General features: G+C 39.3%; 1 protein-coding gene across 1 annotated transcript in view; it reads right to left on the reverse strand.

The window, feature by feature from the left end:
- The window catches only part of akt1 (AKT serine/threonine kinase 1), a 44248-nt gene that overhangs the window by 15383 nt on the left and 5731 nt on the right, over window positions 1-23134 (reverse strand). The window contains exons 2-3 of the mRNA XM_014980392.2: window positions 20016-20192; window positions 1198-1326 (exon numbers count right to left, since the gene is read on the reverse strand). Coding sequence (XP_014835878.1) covers window positions 1198-1326; window positions 20016-20061 — 175 coding nt within the window. The 5' untranslated portion in view covers window positions 20062-20192. The remainder of the gene's footprint in view (window positions 1-1197; window positions 1327-20015; window positions 20193-23134) is intronic.

Below are 23134 nucleotides of genomic sequence, written 5' to 3' on the forward strand. Positions count from 1 at the left end.
CATGAACAAAGATGCTGAAGGTCTGGCTTTGTTAAGCCATTTGAGAAACCAAATGTATAGAAGTTTATTGTCTCCCAAATTGAATCAAGGAGGCAACAGGTCCGTGAATGAAGTGCATACATCCTTCTCCCCAGCAACACAGTGTTTCAGAGAATCCCACAGGTAGCAATGACATAAAGAAACTCCAGACATTTCAAGGTATGATCTGGAGTCTCCTCCATGTGCAACTGTGCCTTCAAACTGCTAAAAGCATTCTGGCAAGACATCCAAACCACCTCAGTTGACATTTATCGATGTAGTGAGGCAGAGGCTCTGTTTCAAGCTGCCTCATGGATGAAAGAGTTTTTCAGCCTACTGGATTTTATTCCACCCATTGATGATATAAGATCAGGTCACTGAGGTAACACCAATATTTTCTAGCCAAGACTTTCCCATATCTTAATCAATCTCACAAGTTCTAGGTTTTCAATGGAGTCTCCTCTCAGGGAGATTATCAATTCCTTTTGATTAGCAAGAGGCTTCAGTAGAGCTAAATGGACTCTACCAGATATATGACCAAAAAAAAAAAAAATCATGCCTTCCTTCTGCTTGAGTTGGAGACAATAACCATTCTTCACATAGTAATTTCAAAGAATGACCAACTTTATTAGCTTTTTAAAAAAAAAAAAAAAAACACTAAAATAATGCTTTGGAGCTTCTGAATCAGGGGAAAAACAGATGAAGAGAGTGATGCAAGTAGAGGACGTCCTACTCTTTCAGTATAAAACTAAAGGAACTCCCATCAAACAGCCAATGAACTAATAAAATGACTGAGATTAAAAGAAAGCATAACAGAAAGAAATCTACACAACAAGGGCATTTTAGGGACTTGCACCAATGGTAGCAGTGACGCATCCAAGGAAGAATAAATCAGAAAAAAAGGTGCAATGTAATTTTTTGGTGTGCAATTATTTTCAGATGTGGAGTACCAGACTGTTTTAAAAAATAGCTCAGAGCTGTTAAAGTTTTAGGCAACTCTTAAAAAAAACAGATGAACATGTCTCAAGTTTTTTTGTACCCAACTGTAAGTGATGGAGTGTTCCTGACTGTCTGCAGAGTACATTTAGTACGTGAAATCAACAGATGAAAAATTTACCACAACAGATATTCAAGCAAAAAACTAAAAGTGCTTAGAAAAAGAAAGAAGCAGATACTCACGTGCAACGGAGAAGTTATTTAAGGGGGTTTCCAGCTGGTCAACATCTTGTGGTCGTTCTTTGTAACCGATGAATGTACCGTCACTTTTGAGGAGAAAATACCTCGGCCGCCAGGTCTTGATGTATTCTCCTGATATGGGGAAACACAAATAGAAGATATTGGGTTACTGAGAAACATCTGCTTCTAGATTCTCAAAAGCCCGACTAACTCTACTCGTTTTGTGGGTTTTATGACGTCATATGTGGCTATGTCGGTTCTTTTCATGTATAAATGTGATGAAAATGTTTTTGGTGAACCTGAACTCAGGCACCTATTTTTCCCTTCTGTTTTCATTGGAGACACTTTCTGAAGCAAATAAGATAAGAGCTAGCCCAAAAAAAGGTGGGCCATGTCTTATTTTTATTACTTTTTTTATTATTATTTTTCAGCTTTAATAAAATACTGACAGGGTTAAGTCAAAAGAAAAACAACGTGGGAGAAATGCTAGCTCAGCCATTTGAGCCACCTTTGAGAATGTCCTGATTTGTAAAAAAAATAATCAAAACAGAATTTTTTCCCCCTGGAATAAAAGATCAAGACAAAAGTAAATAAGTAAATTACAATGTAGATTAGTAAAGGAGAATGTAACAACACATACTGCCTTGCAAAGTATTTACCTCTTGACCTTTTTTGCATTTTGTTATTTTGCAACCAGGAACTTCAGTATGTTCTAGTCAAATTAGCAATGAAAGAAAATAAGTGTCTTTACGAGTTTAAAAGAAAAAATAATTAATTAGAACAGCAAGTCTCAAGTCTTTTGCAGCTTAAAACAGATTTTCCTCTACTTGGAGCCAATCACCTTCCCATACAGATATTTGCCATAACCTGCAGCCACACAGGTCCATCCTACTCATTTACTCAACATGATTCACGCAAATGAATCTCTGAAGAAAGACCAAATTCAATTTATTCTGGTGATGCTTCAGGAAATGTTACGCCAGATGTTGTACAGACGGAAGGGGAAAAAAAAGCTAACATACCATAACAAGGCAGTGGCACACGGCGGCGTGGAACTTGAATATTTATACTGGAAAACTGTAATTTATTTTTAATTACGGAGCCGCATATTAACCCCCTGCCAAGCAGCACCAAGCTGTCCTTAATTGCCCCATTTCCTCTAACACAGAAGTGTGGGGTTTCTTAGTGTGTGCGCGAACAGAGATGTAGAAGATCTGTCAATATGAGCTTCTGTTTCCCTCACTCAAAAACTTCTGATTGATACAACTGGAAACAGATCAGTCAGTACAAAGCAAACAGAAGCTGGTGGACTGTGGTATAAAACTCGCCAAACAGTCCAAAATAATTTCTATCATGTAAACTTATTGTTTTTCCTTTATTTTTAACATTTTTTCATCAAGATGAATACAATAACATCAAGACAAGAAAGTAAAGTTGCAGAGGCAATAAAAAACAACATTTTAATAGTAAGTAATTACGGGATTTGGTGTGGTGTAGTGGTAGTGCAAGTGCCCCATTAACAGGGATTATATCCGCCACGCAGCCATCTTTGGTTTGAGTCATGATTTTGTGACCTTTGCTGCAAGTCTTTCCTATTTCTATTTCATCAGATTTCCTGTGATTCCTATTAATAAAGGCCACTTCCGCCACTGAAAAAAAAAAAAAAACACACACATTAAAGTAATACTGGTAACAAGTTCAAGTTTGGCAAAGCCTTAGAAAATAAGATGTCTAACATTTAGGCAGATTGTCAAAGTGAGTCCTGTATGTTTTTGCTGTCCATTGTGTGAAGTTATTTTTGTTTCAATAGATGTAACTAATAACTGGAATGGCGTGACGTTCAGAGTGAAACAGTGAGCAGCCAGTCATAAGCTCACACACCATACCCAAGGTCTATGGGGTTAAATTGTGTTTTTGTATTCTTAAGATCTAAGTTTTTAGAAGATCATTTGAAGTAGTTTTTTTTTTTGGATCTTGAATGTTTTCCTCTTATATTATGTCCAGTCCTTTGGCAATTTTAAGGTATATTTGTTGTTCCACATTCCTTTGAACCATTAAAAGGTCAAAGAAAGTGGAACAACAAACATACGCTGAAATATTAGGAACTAAGCTCAGTTTTATCTACAGATGACAGCTTACTATACATGTAGGGTTTGGCAGCAACTGTGAGACTGACAAACAGCATTTAGCTGGAGACATTTCAAATGCTAGATGTTTAAATAAAGGATGATACTTTTCCTGCCCACCATTTGCCAATTTTCATTTTAAAAAGAACACTACAAATATGTTAACATGGTCAGGTAGAAGGAATAAAAAGAAAACGTCTAAAAAGGTCAAGAAACTGCTAATCACCAGCAGATTTCAAACTGCAAAGTACCCCTCAGATTGTTAATCTTATCTGCATAGTAATTGGAAATTAGCTTATTTTTCCTTAAAAATGCATCTATCTTGAATGTAAGGTTGATGAATCGCAAAGGCATGTCATTCTTCAGCATCAAGATCAGTCATTCATAAATATATACTATATTTCAAAGAATCAACACAGTCCATTAAGATCACGCCTATATCATTTCTAAACATACAACCCAGAGCACAAAGTGCAATTTAAGAGTAAAGTTGAGAGTTCAAATCAAGAACCTGTTCAACAATAATGAAATGCCAAAATTGATGGCCAGAAACAATGCTGAACCCTTTGTACCGAGCCTTCTTTTCCTCAGCTGGGCCCCAGCTGGTGACTTGCTCTCCCGACAGGTTTTGGCTGACCCATATTCCCTTGATATCCTCCATGCCAGCAACCACTGAGGACAGTATGTGCACAATGCAGAGGCAGGATAATGAGCCCTCTACCTGACACCTCTGACAAGACGTGGACTCTACATACATGCTCGTCTCGTGGGCACAGAAAACAACAATAAAAAAAGTAGTTTTAGCTGTCTAAGGTTTAGTTTCAGGGCAAAAAGGGCAAGAAAAGGACAAAAATCACTTCCAGACTGAGAAATATTCTTATGTACACACACTGTTGTGATGGGTAGAGTCAGGTGTTTGACCACAGCCCAATGTGCTTGTGTGCAAATAGATTTGTTTATAGGCTGGCTCATAGGGAGAAAAAAGGCCTCTGTGTAGTAGATTACATCAACACGCACTTTGGAAGGTTGAGAGCATTTTCTGCCAGCTCCGCTGACGCATAGCACCCACTGGAGAAGCAGCATGGGTGGTACTATATGACGCAGCAGCAGCTCAAGGATCAGCATTGCATTTTGGAGACACTGAGGTGGCCTTGATGGCATTGATGTCAGGGGGATGACAAAGCCAGCCCTGCGTTCTCAGTCACTTGAGTCTTCCAAGAATTGTCGCTATGCTGAACTGTGATGTCAGAAGAGACGGGTTCATGTGGTCGCTTGGGGAAAACACACCATGAAGCAAACAAGTTTATGAAGAAACTTGACACTTGAGCTCTAAATGCTCCCAGAGATTAGAGAAAAAGCAACTAAGAGACTTGCAGTACAAGAAATGTCCACTATACTAGTGAGAAATGTGGGAAACTCCACATCTGCCCTGCACATTTTCACCTTGCACATACTACTTTTGAGACAGGAGGACACTGCAACTTCCTCGTGTGTGACCACAAAACCTGGTCACATGACAAACAGTGGAAGTAGCTATATCCGGCTGTCTGAGACTATGTCTCCACAGCACTGCAGTGCAACACACACACACACGCACACACACACACACACACACAACACCACAGTCTGCCGAGAGCAAAAACAACAAAGATGACCCTTAGAAGCTTCCCATTTACACTCATTTCCTCTTCTACTCTTATTCATATGTACTTTCCACACACCTTTTTTAAGCGCTGACATGACGAGAAAGTGAAACTGACAGCTGGGCTTTTTGCATCTTTAACAGTTCACGTAAACAAAGTTGGGGAGAGACTGCGGTTACCAACTCTCACACTGATGCAAAAAAATCCTGCAAGATGAGCAAGAGAGCAAGCATTATTGAGGGTGTTTACTCACCCTCACTAATCAAGATTAACCCGAGTTAACCCCCCAAAAAAACAAAAATACACTATTCTATTTAACTAGCAAAGCATATTGCAAAAGTATTTGTACCGCTTATAGATTTTTACACTCATTACAACCAAAATTGTCAGTATTTTATTGTAAATCATATGCAATATCACCAACTAATGTGCACAGTTGTTAAATAACAGAATAATGGAATTCTATTTCTACAAATTATCTGAAATTTGGGTATTTAGAGGTTTGTTAAAGAACATCAGTGAAAACAGCGTAATAAGGTTGGAGGAGGGTGAGGCTTTTTAAAAAATATCCCAGCCTTTGAACATCTTGGTAAGCAAATAGAGCTGTAAACGTACCACAACATTGTGATCCACCTACGCTAATAAATTGTCCATTAATTAGAGAAACAGCCAAGAGTCCCATGTTAATCTGCAGTTAAGGTGGGAGAGCCTTTGTATAGAAGAGCTAATAATCTGACGTTCATGGTAATGTTGATGGGGAAACAAGCCATTACCAAAAGAAAACCAAAATACATCCTCTCTGAAGTTTACCAGAAGTGAGGTAGGTTCTGTGTTGATCGGAAGATGAGTGAAGATAAATACTGTGCAGTCCTGGAAGAAAACCTATTCGATGTTGCAAAACTCTTTAGACTGGGGTGAAGGTTCACTTTCCAGTAGGACAATAACATTCACGAGTTGAAATGTTATAGTCCAAGTTCAGACCTAAATCCAGGTGAGAAATTTTTGTAAAGTAGCGCTTCAGTTTTCAGGTTTTTCCAAAGAACATAACTGACCAAATGTTTTGTCTGTAGACCAAGTACAAAGCTGATAGAAAAATTAATTAGAAAACTTGAAGTATTGACTCTGGGGTTGATTTGTAGAAAAATAAAGTACATCCTATGTTTGTTTCCGTTTTATGCCGTGTTGGTTCAAATAAAACTATCATAATCAATACAGAAGAATGAAAGTTAAAAAAGTAAGTATCATTTTTGGTGTAATCCCATCAATGCTCAGCAGGGCAGACCCCAGCTGACTCAGTGAGAGGCAAAACAAAAAGCTTGACAAAAGGTCTAAATAAAAACACAGGAGTTCATTCTACTTCTGACTAAGTTCATCACCACTCTGTACCAGTAAACCAAACCCTGCTTGATGTGAAAATGTTCTCCAAAACAGGAAAATGGCCCACAGACATAATGACCACAGCCTAGATAAGAAAAACTTTCATCAAATGTCTGATTGAGACACAAACACCTATTATGGGAAATCCTTCTTGTTATCTGTGTCACAGAATCAAAGCACTTCTACAGAAGTCAGACAGTAGCCATGTGGCTCAACTCAACTAAATTATGGGAAGGACAGAAGCATAATAAGAGTGATTTGACACAAGATGAGCGATGGGAGAACCGAAGGGGATGAAAAAGCTCTGTGCAAGGAGCTGTGCTGAATGGAGTGCTAGTGAGACAGATCGCTACATATGTTCTCTACATATGTAGGCCTGCGAGTGGAAGAGTGTGTGCATGAGCCATGTGCATGTGACTGCGTGTGTGTGCATGGGAGGAGCTGTCAGGGCCTGATAGAGTGTCTTTACATGACAAGCAGCTGCTGAGGGCTGGGATGCGCGCTGGGGCAAAGTGGAAAATAATGAACAGAGAACCGCTGCCAAACACAACAGAATTCATCTTTATTTGCCAACTGCTGCACGGTCCTGTATGTGTGGACAGCTCTCGCATGCGACTGCCACGCCCTTTATCCCCTAAACACAAAACATACACACAACAAGGTGTACTGTGGGGGGAGAAACAGGTTTGGCCACAGCTGTAAAAGGTTGATCCTTATTTTGTTTGTCCACATTTATAAAAATCACAGAAGCCTTACTTCTATGCTTACTAGCCTGAGATTTTTTTTCCTTTTATTAAATTGTCCTAGCTAGCATTGGGCTGGTAGGAGTTTCTCACATTATAAAAACTTAGCAAAACAGCCCAGATTCACAGGATTAAAAAAAAAAAAAAAAAAAGGATAGAAGATAGAATAAATTTTTATCAAAAACCAAATCCAATTTTCTCTATTCTCATTGTTGAAGCACAGACTGACACCCACTAAATTCACCAGTAATTTTCAACTTTTTCAGTTCTGCTCCTCCAAATCATGCAATTCAGGTGTTTCAATCAATTCCATGTCTATGACTATATAAAACCAGTCAGATTAACATGCAGCCTGCTTCTACAAGCATTTCTGAAAGAATGGCTTGCCCTCAGGAGCTCAATGAATTCCAGGGTGGTACCATGAATGCTACCTGTACAGTAAGTTCAGTTGGGACTTACCGCACAAACACCTTTAACTGTGTAAAAAAAAATGAAAGCTGCTGGGAGTGTCAGAAACTCAACCACAAAGTAGGCCAATTAAAATCACAGATTTTGAGATACACGATACAAAGAGTAACTTTCTGCACAGTTACTGGGTAGAGACTTATAAACCTCATATGGCCTTCAGGTTATCCCCAGACCAGTGAGTGGAGGGTTTCTTTGAATGGATTTCCATAGCCAGTCAGTTGCAGACAAAGCATTACATTACCAAATGCAATGCAAAGTTTTGGATGCAACGAGGTAAAACAAACCTGCCAATTGACTCTACAGCAGCAGAGACATGTTCTCTCAAGACATTATAACTGATGAGTGTGGTTTGGCAGAAAGGCTCTTTTCCGACTGCATTGTGTCAGGTGTAAAGGCGGGTGCAGAACGGATTATGGTGTATGGCTATTTTTCAGAAGTTGGGCTTGGCCTCGTAGCTCCAGTGAAAGAAACTCTTAATACTTCAGCATACCAAGGCATTTTGGATTGAAGCTTCTGGCTGTGGGAAATGTTTGGGGATGGCCAGTTCAGTTCCAACCTGACTGTGTATCAGTACAAAATAAGATTCATCAGGACATAAATGACAGCATAGTCTGGAGAAACTTAACTGGTCCTGGCCTCAACCTTCGGAACTGAGTGCAAGTCAGACCTTCTCATTCAACATCCATGTCTGCCCTCACAATGAAATAAATTCCTTTAATCAAAGTGCTAAATCCTGTGAAAAGCCTTTCTAGACGCATAAAAGCATTGTTGTTTTTTTTTAAACAAGCAAATTGTGGGCTGACACCATTTTAAAGCCTCTTAAATAAATGAGTAAAGAAATTTGATCCAGGCTTTTTGCTAATACAGTACAGAACAAGCTGCTATTACTAGCTGGCTAATTAGTTGGACTACCAGCTCAGTTGGCTACTTGATAAACAGTTCTTGCATGCTAAAATTTCTGATCATCTAATTCCTACGGGTTCAACCCCTTTAGCTGTCAGAAAACTGTGTGACTTGTTGTGCCTTGCTAGTCAAGCAGCTACCACCCATACATAAAAGAAAGAAAATGCGTTTAGAAATGGTTACAGTTGGCAAGATGATGGCAAAGGAGTAAACTGTGCCACCCATGTATGGAGTATGGATGTTAGCCTTCCATTACCCCATGCTCCATACAGCCAGAGAAATTTCTGGTTACTCCAACATTTTCTCTGGCAACCTGTTAAGCTGACTTCACACTGTGGGAATGGTATGCTGAAGAATTGTTGTGGTTTTGAGACCCAAGCTTTTTAAAACCTCCGTGTCTTCATACCTGTAATTGGGACATGCTTACCCAAACATCACAGGCTTGGAAGAAAGCAAAACCTACAGCACTTTTAGGTGCCCAAGCCTTTTGCAAGTTAGCTCTGTTAAAGAGGCCTATAGCATAGAAGCTAGAGAAAAGGCTTATAGAATAACTGGTAAATAAAGGGAGAAATGTGGAAATCTTCACACGGAAAAGAAAAAGAAAAACAACAATGAGGGAGTGAAAGAGGTTAATGGCTCTTTCTAAAGAACGTCCTGCTCTAGCGTCTCCATGTGACAACAACAGGAATGCTGATGTCCCAGCTGCCTTGGCTTGTTAGCGTTTAATAAAAACCCATCATGTAGCATTCATGAAGCAGCAAAAATGTGTACAAAACAACAAGTCTGATGCATACAAACTTCTTTGTGAAGTTGCAAAGAATCATTAAAGATGATTGGATAAACTATACCCACATTCGTGTTATGAGAGGGTAAGTGATCTCTCACAGCGAGCGGGGGGAGAGAGGCTCAGACAAAATGTGCCTCTCACTGCCCAAACCCAGTGGTTGGACTTCCTGAGTAGGCTGCTGTTGGGTTTTGTCCCCCGTCTGGCCATTCATAGCTTGGGGATGAGAGGAAGGGAGCCAGTGGTAACTCCATGAACTGTGCATGTGTGTTTGAGTGGTGGGAATCGGATGAGAGGGGTGGAGGGAGGGGGTGAGGCGGAGGTTGAGGATTAGGGAATTAGAACTCCAAAGCGAGGGAGGAGGGGGAGGGTGGGCTTTGCCTTTTGTTGGTTTTTCCTCAGCCGCCCCCGCCATCCCTTCGGCCCTTTTCTGCCGGGTTCTGCCTGTAGGCTGCAGCTGCGGCCCGCCGCCCTGTGCCCTGCATCTTAATGAGCTGTGGGCTCCAGAGGAGAGAGGGCTCCCTGATGTAGGGGTCACCAATGAGCCCCAGCAACCACAATCTTGACTTCCACCATGAATTGGTTGAATCGGAAGGCATGCTGCTAAACTTCATGCTGTCTAAAGATCTCTGTACCCATTTGCACTGTTCACTGTGAAATCGACACCAATAGGCCATTACCTGTCTAGGGGTTTGGACACTTTTATGTTGTGTTTTTCCTGACATTAATTTTTCTTTTATCCCAAGCAGTGGCAAGAAGTGGGACTCCAAAGCCTGGACTTTGGAAGTATCATCATCATGTTGAGCTGAAGGACCATCCTATTTTGAAATCTAACCCTCTCACTGTCGCTAGGGCTGCTGCTACCCCAAGATAAAAAAAAAAAAAAGCAAGGGGGTTGGGGATGCGATGGAGGCTGCCCCTCTTTCTCACGCTCATAAGAAAGCACTCACTTCTTCTCCATGGTGAGTGACACCTGCTGATTACCATAGAGACACTGTGGGAAGTTCCCCCTGCCACACAGGGGCTGAGATTTGCCCCTTCTCCCTGGGTAAACAAGCAACCCATGGATTAGTTAACTGGGTTACTGCACAGCAAACAAATAAACAGATTACTTAGAGCAAATTAGTGGCAATAAAGTCTCAAGGACTGATGTAAGACCCAATACTTAAAAAGATAAGAAAACATCAATGGAAAAGCCAAACACCAGGGTAGAAACTTGGACAAGAAAAATTAGCTCTGGTAGGGACAGAGTAGCTTTTCATCAAGCAGGAATATCTAGACGGAGTTTTGCAAAGGTACAGCCCGAAGCATTTTGAAATGGTTGACTTTTTCAAAATTATAATTCAGTCTTTTCTAACTTTAACCACAATGGATTTAAACTCAGATCTTGTCAGAGCTAGCTGTAGCCAAAGGGGGAGTAAATCCTTCACCTCAAAAAATATTTAAGTTTTCTTCCCTTTTTTCTGGGGCACTAATAACCACAATCTCTGTTGACCATTAGAAGCTATTTGAGAAAGGAAGCAGTTTTACTGGTCCTTTGGAAGATATTTTGTCTTGCTTTAATAAACATGTATGAAAGCTACTCACTTCCTCTGGCTTTGAAGTCACTCTAATACAGTTTTTACATTGTGACATAACCATAAATTTAAGGCCAAAACACCTTACAGAGTTTTAACGCTCTATTCTCGAGTTAGGTCCTAAGTAAAAGCATGCAAATTTCACACTGAGCCTAAAGCAAAGACATGCAAGGCCCAAGTCAAAGTCCCAGGTCTTAAACCAATAAGTTTTCCAAATAACTCATAGGTAATTTTACTAATAGTAAACTGTTAAAAAAAATTAAAAGGTAGTTTATTTTCCATAACAAGCAGCAATTGCAAGCAACATTGTATTTCACAGTTAATATTAACCCTGTATATAAGGGATTTTACATTTCTGTCCTCTTGTTTTGAAACAATGCCTTTAAATCTACCATGCTAAACTGGAGAGCAGTGCCAGTGACATGACTGATGTCAAAGACTGGGAACATTTAGCTGCTTTCTAGAAACTTCCACTATTGTTCTGATCTGTCAGTGGTGGTGAGCTAAAAATGGAGGAGAGTAGGGGGGATGTGCTCAGTGGGGTGGGCAAGGGATTTGGGAACCAGGAAATATTAAGGACCAAGAACGGTAAAGAACATGAGATTAGATGGTGATGGAGACAGTAGGGAAACAAAAACGGGGGGAGGGAGACGGTGATTTGAAAAGAGAGAGAGAAAAAAAAAAAAAAGATGGAGCACTACTGAGAACCACAGTTGGAGCCAGCAGGCGGGTTCTACACAGAAAAGTAAGCACACAGCAGGACTGTCATGAGAGGAGGCAAATTGGTGGAGGTGACACCTCCCGCAGTCTCCTGGTTCCACCACCATGCCAGCACTCTTTCCTGCTGACAGCTGCACCCCAGTAATTTACTTCTCTCCACCACATTTAGCAGGAAGACTGCTTCCCATTTTCCCATTTCCCGGAGTAGGGGGTCTGCGCTGAAGGCCAGAAACCTGGCCTGCCAGAGCGCCGAGTTCCTGGTGGGAAAACCTCTGTCTGATCAGTCAGTGCATCTTCTACTTGCATGTTCTCTGGATTGAACTGCTATGTAGTTTGTAAAGGTTTTTAACAAGTTACGTCCCTCCTGCTATCACAGCCCTGCAAACTTATTTGCCTCCTGACGGCTTCCACATTTTTCATTTTACAGCCAACAAACCTTAGTGTATTTTAATGGGATTTTGTGTGATTAACCAAGAAAATTAGCACCAGGTTGAAACCTGGTTGTCACAACAAAAAACACCTTTAGGACTTGATGTAGCTGGAAGGTGAAGAAATTTTCAGTGAGGAGTTAAACAAATGTAGTTAGAGAAAGCACAGACATGCTATTAAAAGCTATTCAAAAATAAATTGTTCTAATACATTGAGACATGTCGTTCAGCGTGTTTCATTGAAGTTGCAAGAGATCAATAGTCAGTAAGACTTCCAGAAGATAACAGGAAGGCAGAACATATTCCAGCAAGTTTTTTTTTTTTTAATCTTTCTGACTTTTCAACTTCTCTCTGGATTCAGAATTGTTGGAAGTATCTCAGTTAAGGTAAATGTAGCTAAAATATTACATTTCATTCTCTCAGGAAAGTAGATAGCCATGCTAATCTTCAATACAGTCCTCCAAAGAAAGCTGAAAAAGGGAGTTCTGCATTAAAAACCTCAAGTCTACGTACAAACGCTGTATGGAGCTTTATTGCTGCACATGTACAATACACTATTCATTGACTGAACTGACTTGTTTATTAATTGCAATTTATAGATGAATAAATAAAAGTTAGATTTTTTTTAATGAAGAAAAAAAAAATCACCATATAAAGGAACCATTTCACTAAATCAGTGGAAATTTTCTCCCGTGGTGCAATACAAATGGTTGTGTGTCTGTGCAGTGCAGCAATGTGTGGTTGCTGACAACCATAGCGAAGGGATCTGTAGGAGCCAGACTGAGCCCAGCAATAAATCTGGCAGCAAGTCAAAGACCTGCAGTCTTGAAACAGTCAGCATGACAGAATCATGAGATATGGTTAATCAGGTGGGCATGCTCCTTTGAAGAGCATTTAATAGTAGAAGAAACTCTGTTCGCCTTTAGGAGGTATAAAAAAAAAAAAAAAGTGAACCAAAACTTCTGTGAAAAATTGTGGGCTGGATTCTTGCAGGTCTGTTCACCACATGCAGCAGATAGAAATATGCAGAAGATGACAAGAAAAATAAAACACATTGTTCCATGCGTTGTGTCTGATGTTTTAGAGTGCCGCCTCCCTATATTATCCTCCCTCTGCGTCCCATGCACTCTCCTGGACCACCAACAAGGTTTTGCTTGGAGGAGCACATCATGGGTGTCCTTCAACCTCATGACCAGCAAAAGGGACCAATTAGCTGATGAGCTCCAAACCAGACCACGAGAGGGTCTGTGTGGCACGTCGCACACATCCTCCATCAGCTCTTCTCATGCCGACTGGGTCACTGAGCAATGTTCTGGGAACATCACAAGGACGCTGCTTAACTTCTGCCTCTCTTTTTCACCCCTTTATCTTTTCCACACCACCTCTACTGGTGTGTTCTCTGCACCTCCCTCCCCTCACGAGTCTGAGCCAGCTGAGCGTGTTACCCAAATCCAACAGTTGTTGTGGCCTTCGTTAGCCTAACGAGGGGGCCAGCTCTTTATACTTGTCAAGGAGCAAATGAGTCAAACAAACAAGGGCCAGGGAAGAGGCGAGGACAAGCAAGGGCTGTTCTGTCGAGCTTCACTGAGCTTTTGGCCACAGTGCTTTGCTGGAAACTAAGGAACCCACAATCTGCTGCTTTGATGTCTGATGATGCTCTGGCTTTGAAGGAAACTTTGGAAGGATGTTGTACTTTTTTTTTTCTTCCAAAGGGGAAGAAAAAAAAAAAAAAAAAGTCCATGCTGCTCAGGATCTGCAGCATGGGTCCGCAGACACATTCAAAGTGTGTATCGGGTGCACACTGTAGAGCACATAAAAGCGGACACATAACAATTGGTTGCGATACCAACTACAAAGTTACAGTGTTTGTGCAAGCCTGTACTTGCAATGTGGTCCAAACGCAAGTTTTCTGGGTGATGTCCTTTTGGCGGTGTTCTCAAAATAAACATGCTTCACACAGATTGTACCTTTTCAGAGACATTCACAAGTACTGCCCCCCTCCCCCCCACCCAACTCAGTCAATTCTGTATCCAAAATTTACAACCTCACATGGAATATGCAGCTCCAGTATGAAATCAAATGATTATTTGCCCCAATATAAAATCATAAGCTTTTAATGCCTATAAAAATATATTGTAAATTAAAAGTATCAGAACAATATAAAAATATTCCATCATGTAAAAAGAAAAGTAACAATTTGTTAACACCACTTCACAAAATCTTTCACAGGTTTCTGGCTTATGATGTAATCAACTACTATTAATCCCTTTGATTATAATATAGTATATTAAACAAGGTTGTGAAGCTTTTGGTCTCTCTTGTTTCAGCATGTGCAAAATTATTAAGAAAGCTTTAACTAAATCTGCATTTAGAAGTTTTGTTTTCAAGTCTCGTAACAGTAGATATGATGATTTAATTTGACATGGTCAGTTTTTTTTCTGAACAGACATTTAAAAATGAATTTGATTTTCAAGTTTCAATATTATTTTAAAACAAAACAAAACAAAAAAAGATGCTAAATAAGAACCGAGGGGGCGGGGGGGACTATGAACATTGTTAAACGGGCTAAAAAGAGGCTACTGTTTGAAATCTGCACATTATGTGCTGCATTGATTTTGCCTAGTGATCAGCTTATCAGAAACTAAATTATTTTTTTTATAAATCAGTGATAGTCCTACCTGGATGTTACAACAAATAAAGGGCAAAGTGCAATTATTGTATGAATAAGAAAGACTAGAGTTTGTTAATAAACCCTAACATGAATTGCCTTTATTTTAAAGAATCTTAAGTGTCTTTGTGATGACACTAGTTTACCAGTGTGAAAATAAGATGTCTGATGTAAATGAAGTTTAGTTGAAGAATGAAGTCTTCTAGAACAGTTCAGTATGAGAGAAATCTGTGCAATAATTTAAATGTTACAATAAACATTAAAGGTTTAGGAGCAAAACAGAGATCCAAAGTGTGCGAGTCTGTCAGACTTACTTGGTTAAGTAATCCATAGACTTGCTAGATGGTAGAATTCAAGACTAAAAACTTAAGTTGCTATTAACCCCTTTTTCTGGCTCCTACTGTCAAGAAACATTACCAAAAAAAAAAAAAAAAAAAACGACACAGACCGAGCGTACCATTACCATGTCAGCCAGTAATTTTTGAATGCCATCACAGAAATGACAACATGAATCATTCACTAAATCTACCCCTAGTGGCACACACTTAGGGGTACATTTGATAAAGATTGCTCCTGAGGCTCAAGGAGTCTTTGCAGCACAAGTCTAATCTCTTTGTTGCTTAAGGGGCAACTTCAATCCAAGTTGCAGACTCAAGTCACCACTTCTGCCAGTTTCACAGCTGCATTGTAAAACTTGACCATTCCACACCAGCACATCAAGTGGCTCCAACAATTTGAGCACATTTCTTTGTCACAAAGCCTAAAAAAGAAAGTATGAAGGTGTGTCCTTCAGAATGAGATCACTGAAGGCAGCCAATCTACTACAAATGTTAACTTTTCAAGGCTGAGAATGTGGAGTTACACAGACACCCTAGCTCTGCAAAGTATGAAGCAAAATACTTGCTCCAGTTTCTTTTGGGAGTCTTGAAACAGTTTGCACGTGCATGTTCAAGATGACTAATCAGAAAGGAATCAGAGTAAGAGTGAATGGCATGGCTTTGTTTAGTTAACATGCTAGAGCGGCTGTGCTTTGTGCCTGGGACTGACCCACTGTGAAATCCAATCACCACAAAGAGACAGTAACTTTTACTGGGGCAGGATGAGGAGGAAACTCAGGATGAGTTTGGTTTTAGTAAAGTTACACAAGTAGAAAAACTGCATGACTGGGTTTTATGGAACACAGACAAAACAATGACGGAAATATGAAGGTTCATCTTTTCTGCGATGTTAAATTGATGTTTTCAGTGCACACATGGGAGTAATGAGCATGGTGCGGTTGTATGAGCCGTTCATTATCATGCCCACGCAGAGATTTGAGTCACTTGGGTGGCACTGCCACACAATAAAAGCTCAGGCGAAGGTGCAGGACGCCTGGCTGAGGTGACGGACAGCAAAGCGGGGCTGCTGCAGGTTCACCTTCTGTGCAGTGGCTCTGGGGCAACGAGTGTATGACAGTGATGCGACACTAAAAGCCTTCCTGTCAGGGAAGCGGGCGGACGTCCTCCAATCAAAACACGGAGGCTTGGGGTGACATTTCACAGGCCACAGCTGCTGGGCTGCGACAGCATGCCAACTCACTATTCCTGACGGGTTGTTTGTTTAGCGTGTGTCATAAGTAAACGGGTGTCACTGCAGGAGTTGTGTATTAATGTGTGTGCATACTTGTCATACAAACTCGCCTTTCTCATCCCAGTCATTATTTGACTAATCTTGAAGTTACATTTTACACCGGCTCTCAATAAGAATGTTCCGTTCTTATCAGCACCAGCGAAGGTGTGGAAAAATGGACATTTGCCAGTTTCGTGACTCAGACAAGACAGGGAGAGGAGCAAAGAAGTAACATGACTACCCAGCTAAAGACCTCTGTAAAATGACACTATTTAAGATTTAATTCACTGTCTGTTCAGCTTAAATCCTTAGACAAAAATAAGGTTTCTGCAATTTTTTTACCGTTTAAACAACTCGGACTCAACTTTTCAGAATTCTCATTTCTATATTCATTTTAAAATATAAAATCAAATGTTCATCATGAATTTAAGATAGATATTTCTCCTTCTTGCTAGAAAAGCATACAAGGAAATACAGAGAGACAAGGTAGGAGAGAAGGAAGAAAGGAAGAGAAGGAAAAAGGAAGGGAGGAAGGACAATGTTTGGACAAAGGGATCGGGAATGAAGTCGCTAAATACAAGTAGTTCGCCACATTTATTTTTCTGTACTTTTCCAGACCTAGAAAATAATGACACTTCCGTCTTCCAGACTGCGTTTGAACCATGAAAAAAAAAGAATCAATTTAACTCTTCTTTAATACATTTTGTAACAAAACAATGCAACGCCAGGAATTTTTAAAATTTGAATCAATCCCCAAGTGACTACAAGCAAAAGCACAAAATAGTCCACAATTTAAATTTAAGTCATTGCATCACATGAATTCTCTCCCGTAGCAAACATAAACTTGAGAAAAAATCCCAATGACAAAAATAAGGCTCCCAGGAGCCCATATAATTTTAGCCATGAACCATTGGCCAAAATAATACAACTAAATATGAAAATATTTACTCGTTATGCACCAGAAGAGACACTTCTGATACACTGCAAAAACGTGTGTCGTTTTGTATTAACATATTTACCAAAACTCTGCTGTTGCTACTTTAAGGAAGGCTTTTCTGTCAGCTAGTCCTCAATTGCTTAGCTGCTGTCAATGCAATTTAAAAAAAAAAGAAAGTGAGTAATAGTTTTACAAGCAACCAAGTTAGTAAACCAACATTCCCAGTAATGAAATAAGATGACCCAATCTTTACATGGGAGGAGGGCAAATGCTGCGTCATCCTTAGACTGAACTCAGTCTTGAAGTTATAGCAACATCCCAGCAGCAAACTGCTCTTTGTAAGTGATCTGCTCCTATTACCTTATCCATTAAGTTACAGTTTCCCCCTTTCCAGTAAAACTTCTTCTCTGGCTCGGAGCCCAGGAGGTTTGAGTGGTTTTGGAAAAGTTTCTTATCCTTACTTTGCCCCGGGTGGTGATGGAGCAAGCTCTGCGAGGAAGCCACAGTCGAAAGCCAGAGTTAGTATGCACACATAAAGCTGCTCAAAGCCGGCAGGTATGTGAGGAATGCCTTTTCGTCCAAACAACGGGAATCACGCCTGACACAGAACCATGCCAAACACCACACAACACTGTTGGTGGGGGGGGGGGACTCAAAAAGGCCCCTCAGGGGACTCTGCAACCAAAATTTACAGATTAACAGCTTGGATTTTTTAAATTGAACTGCTTGCTCATTTAGGGGGGAAAAAGGCAGTGTTATATTCTCAACTACTTGTGTGAAAATGGATCAATTCCAATGAATGCTTAAAGTCTAAATTTAAAGCTGAACGCAAACATGCATCAACAGGGAGTTTGAAAATATTTTTGCGCAATGAACATATTTTAGGTTCTTTACATAGTTTGAGTTCTGTGGTAGCTTGGTTAACCTACATGTTTGAACAGTTGGGGGTTGTTTGAAAGCAAGGCGATCACTATCGTCAAATGTAAATAGTAAGGCACAGTGTTAAAATTAAATACAGATGCAAAGAGATCTCCACTGGTTACTGTAATAGGAAGACTTTTTGGCTTCAGTGTTGCTAAAGAGTAACCAACCACAAATTGAGAAATCTTCTTTTGTTCAGTAAATACCATGGTAAGCATTTCCAGGTCACAATGACACTCATTTTTGAGGATGCAGTTAACATATTAAGAAAACTATTTTCAGTAGAAGTAAGGTTTTTAAAATAAAAGACGAAGAATGTATATATAGCCATTTAAGAGGAAACTTCTGCATGACATACGGTTCATTCTGCTGCAAAGGGTGAGAGAGAGCAAAACCTAAAGCAGGAAAGTGGTGCAGAGTAGACCAAAGTCCCTCAAGTGCATTTTTTAGACCTTTCAACTTCACGCTGTTGTGAAAAATGCTTAATTTGATCATTCAAGCAGCGTTTTGAGAAGCTTTTTTCTATGTACATTCTTTGTAACATAGTTCAATGTTCTTGCTCGGACATTAGGGTTCCTCTTCTCCTTTGGCTTCATAAACTAGCTTTATGGTTGCAGGGATGAAACGGTTACTAGTTTTAATGCATTGACATTTTCAAATAAAATTACCATATTACCATTAAAGCCATATTTGGCGACAGTGGTCAAACGTTCTTTTATAAAAACTCGCCATCTAAGACGCTAATTGTTAGCGTTTCTTAAAAAAAATAAATAAATAAATAAAAAAAGCATAAAGAAATTTTTGTCCCCAATATATGGAGCATTATTCGTCTCTTCCAGCTGCCTTATAGACAAAAGGTAGAAGCAAGGCCAGGTAAAGTTTAGGCTTGACACCATCTTTATATGGGGTGTCCAGAGTGCGACCCAGAGGCCATTTGTGGCCCTTAGAATGACTGTATCCAATATATGGACTGCTAGCACAATTGTTTAACACAAGCTGTTTGTATTAAACAATAAATTGCACTGTTTAAGAAAATCTTTTTCTTAAACAGAGATATTTACTGATCAAGTAGAATCTTCTTCCAATGGGAAAAATCAACAACTTTTTGCTTGTTAAAAACAATTCACCCCTACAATACATGCAAATATGTACAAAGAACAACACTATTGAATCACCTTCCCCCACTAGTACTTCAAACTAGATAATTATGGTGCGTGGCAAGAAGACTGGACATTTTGGGGTCAGAGAAAAGTGTTTAATAGTGTTGAGATAGCAAAATTTCACAATAAGGACCTTAAGCATTAAATAAAGCATGCTAACGTTTAAATAGCATATTTTGAAACTGATGTAACAGCTTTTCAGTATCCTCTTTGCTTGTAAAAATCCGAATAGTCTGATTGTTGGGTGGACAACGTGTTGGACTGCAGAAAGTTATTTGTTCCAGATATAACGTAATGCACAAGACATTCTGTATGTGTTGGTGAGAGTGAGCAAATAAAACAAAAATGCTACTTAAAATTTTGTGAACATTAAATCACTGCAATGTAGCAAGATCACCCTGTACCCTGCAGAGACGTGATAATTGTTTACCTTTTAAATTAAGATATGTATCCCTTTGACTTTGGCAAATCAGTTTGAGACAAAATGTACAGAATGTAAGTTTTTAGTATGGCAATGTAATAAAAAAAATAATAATTCTGTATGACACAAGCTGATAAAATTGTCCAAACTCATAAAACTCTTCAAAAATGTACTTGGACCCAAGGAAATTACGATGAATTAAAAACTGTGATTTAAGTAGAAAAGAAAAATTGTGATATAATTATTTGCCAAATTGCCCAGCCCTTAAAATCCTATCAAGTACTGCCTTCAAGCAGCATATTTATAGTCAGCCAAAACACATGATCAGTGTTTTTACCTCTTTTATGCAGCCATCCCTCCTTGACGATCACCACATTGGTCATGTTGGTGGACAAGATGGAGGATCCAGGTTTCCCACCAGGAGAGACACAACTTTGTTTCCTTCACTCAGCCCAATGCAGGAGCCTGCAGATGGGGTCCTGGGGTTTAAGGCCGCCTTCTCAATGGTGGTAACCTATTATTCGAGGAAAAGTAAAAATTAGCCCCAAGTTGAGGTGAAAGATCTTTTTCCATCTGTCTAAATTTTAACCCTCAGGTCAACAAAGCAGATTGGAAGCAGTGCAACGGAGAGGATCCTCGTGCTTTATGGCCCAGCCAAAGGAGGACATGCTGCAGCAACGGTGGTGTCGTTTTAATAAGAGGAACCTGCAACATTTCAAGGTTCAAATGACGGTGCGAGGCCGTGTGTTTTGGCATTCATGAAGTCTGCCATATTGGAAAATTCCACACTGTTCACAACCTGCACAACCATTCCTGATAGACCAGGAGTTTTTCCCTCCACGCATGACCAGAGGTGCTCTGAAGAAGAAGGGGAAAAAAAAAAATAAAAAAAAAATGGGATGACGTCAAATCATTCTCACACAAACTACACACTTTAATAGGTTGTCAGGCTTGTTTTGCTTTTGTATCAAAATTGATCCTTCAGCTTTTAGGATAGCAACACATTCACATTTTCCAGCTGCTGCAATAACAACTTTCCTCAAATATTAATCCAGGGATGCAATTTTAACCCAAAGGTAACTTCATATCGTTTCAAAAAAGAAAACATGCAACAAAAAAACTTTACTTGTTGTGATTAAAATCCTTTCGATATGATCAAAGCAGTACAGACACATTCATGGTTGAGGGGGTTTCCAGTGAGGTGGAAGACTTAAAAGAAAATTTGAAAAGTCAACAACAGCCAGTAAATAAATGCTTTGCTAAACTCAAGTGGTTGCGACTTGCTAACATGCATTATGTGTATTTGGGCAGTGCAATATTTGCGATATAGTCAAATAAACAGAAGTAGTTTGTCAGCTGTATAATTTAGTAAACGGAATGACTAACAAAAACTGCTAACTAAATTTAATTGTCTTAAGTTTAATTACTTGTACAGTGGACAGCAGGAATCCATTTGGACCATAGTTTCTGCACATTCCAGTACATCATTTTAAGAACTACTTGAATTAAAAAAATAATTATAGTAAATTACCTTTTCTTACTTTCAAACTGGCCTTAGAGTGCTCTGGTTTGTATCCTCGATAAACCTAAAGGCATATTGTAGCATATTTAGTTCAAAATGAAATGGCACCCGAATTCCTTTGAGCCACCCATGATCTTCTCAAAAAGATGAAAAAAGCAATAATAAAACAAAAAAAGTAACGACTTAGCTTACCAAATTTCAGACCTACATCGGAAATCTGGATGCATCCTTTAATTTTTCAAAGGTTTGAAACTGAGAATTAAAATAAGTTCCTGTAGAGACCCAGGTGGATGAGACTGTCTCAGTTGTCAACAAGCAAGTTAAATGCACACAATGCAAAGCACTGCTGCAGTGCATGAGCATCTAAAACGCAAGCATTGCACAGCCATATGCCAGCCTTGTGTGGTTAAAGGTGAAAACGCATCTGGGCTCACTGAAGTGGAGTCAATATTTCTATGTGAATCATTTCTCTCTATTCACAGACATCAGATCTATGGTGCCAAAGTGGTGGCGCTTGAAAGCAAAACTAAAAAGCCTGGCTGCTCAACAAGCTGTGGAGGAGCGCGGGTAACCGCTCAGACACCTCAAGTGTTTATAACCTAAAGTTTCAGTCAGTTGGGTTAGTGTATTAGTCAAAATTTCTGCAACAACATTATTAATAATGTTTGCAGTGATGTTTATGCAAGATTTTAAAAAGGCGTATTGCAGTCAAGTCTAACACATTAGAGGCGATGTTAACAAGTAAATAAGATTAGTTTGTAGTCGTTATCCAATCTGGAGTTTGTGATTCGACACTTAAGGGCTACTGCAACTATTTTTTAAAGAACCTGGACTTTTTTGTTCAGCTTGAGATCTCATAACCTAAAATAATCGAGAAAAAACACAAATTTGGCTAGTTGCCCGAAAAACCTGGTTCAATACTCAAAAATTGGACCTGTATCTAGTCATTAAATGCACCACACAAAAGTACTACCAAGTTGTGGTAACAACACTGCTCAGTATGCAAGTTGTTACTGAAGGAAGATAAATCAAAGGTAATCTTAGTATGAATAAGTATTAAAAACTGAAGTAAGAAGAAGCACAGCGATGCAAGAAGCAAATTAAAAGGAAATTGTTTTATACGTCTACACATTTCCATGGTTCATCAAGTCTGGAAGGTTCTGTCTTAATGACATTGTGAACATGGGAAATATGGAAACATTGGCAGATTTAAGAAAATCACAGAAAAGGTAAAGATCTGCGACAACCAGCTGTTTTTGTACTAGCTTTGCTACTCACCAATACAACATGCTGAAGTTTATTTATAATGTCAACTTCAAAATATTTACCAATCACAAAAATCTAATCAATGAAGAACAATTTATTACATGTTTAGAGAACAACTTCTGTTCTTGATTAGATGTGCAAAATGCAAAAAACAAAAAAAAAACATCACATTTGCAAAATGTCTTCTTGAGTGCAGACACATTGTTTATTCCAAAATCCAGAAATATGACACTTCATGGTGCTTTGCAAAAGCATCCGTAAAGCCTAGAACTTTTTCAAATATTGTCAACTTAAATCTACTTTATTGAGATTTAGTGTAATAGATACTCAAAATCTATTACACAGATTTTGTGTAATAGAAATATACTTATTATTATAGTCTTATTATTTACTACAAAGTCCATAAATAGGAAAGTGGACAAATAAAACCAAATATAAAGGTTACTCTTTAAAAACAAAAGAACTCCTGAAACTGTGGTGCACTTTTGTAAAATTAGGCAGATCCTACTCATCTTTCACTGAATTTACAGCAAAAGCCATTTGTTGTCTCTAAGCTTGACAAACTTGCCGCATCTAGAAACTGAAATTTCGTCTGCACGGTTCTTTGTCAAATAGCTCAGGCTCAGTCGGAAGGAATGGAGAGCACCGGTGAACATCTATTTTCCAGT

The sequence above is a fragment of the Poecilia mexicana genome, unplaced genomic scaffold (genome assembly GCF_051168715.1).
Source record: "Poecilia mexicana isolate PSO_F unplaced genomic scaffold, ASM5116871v1 scaffold_22, whole genome shotgun sequence".
NCBI lineage: Eukaryota > Metazoa > Chordata > Actinopteri > Cyprinodontiformes > Poeciliidae > Poecilia > Poecilia mexicana.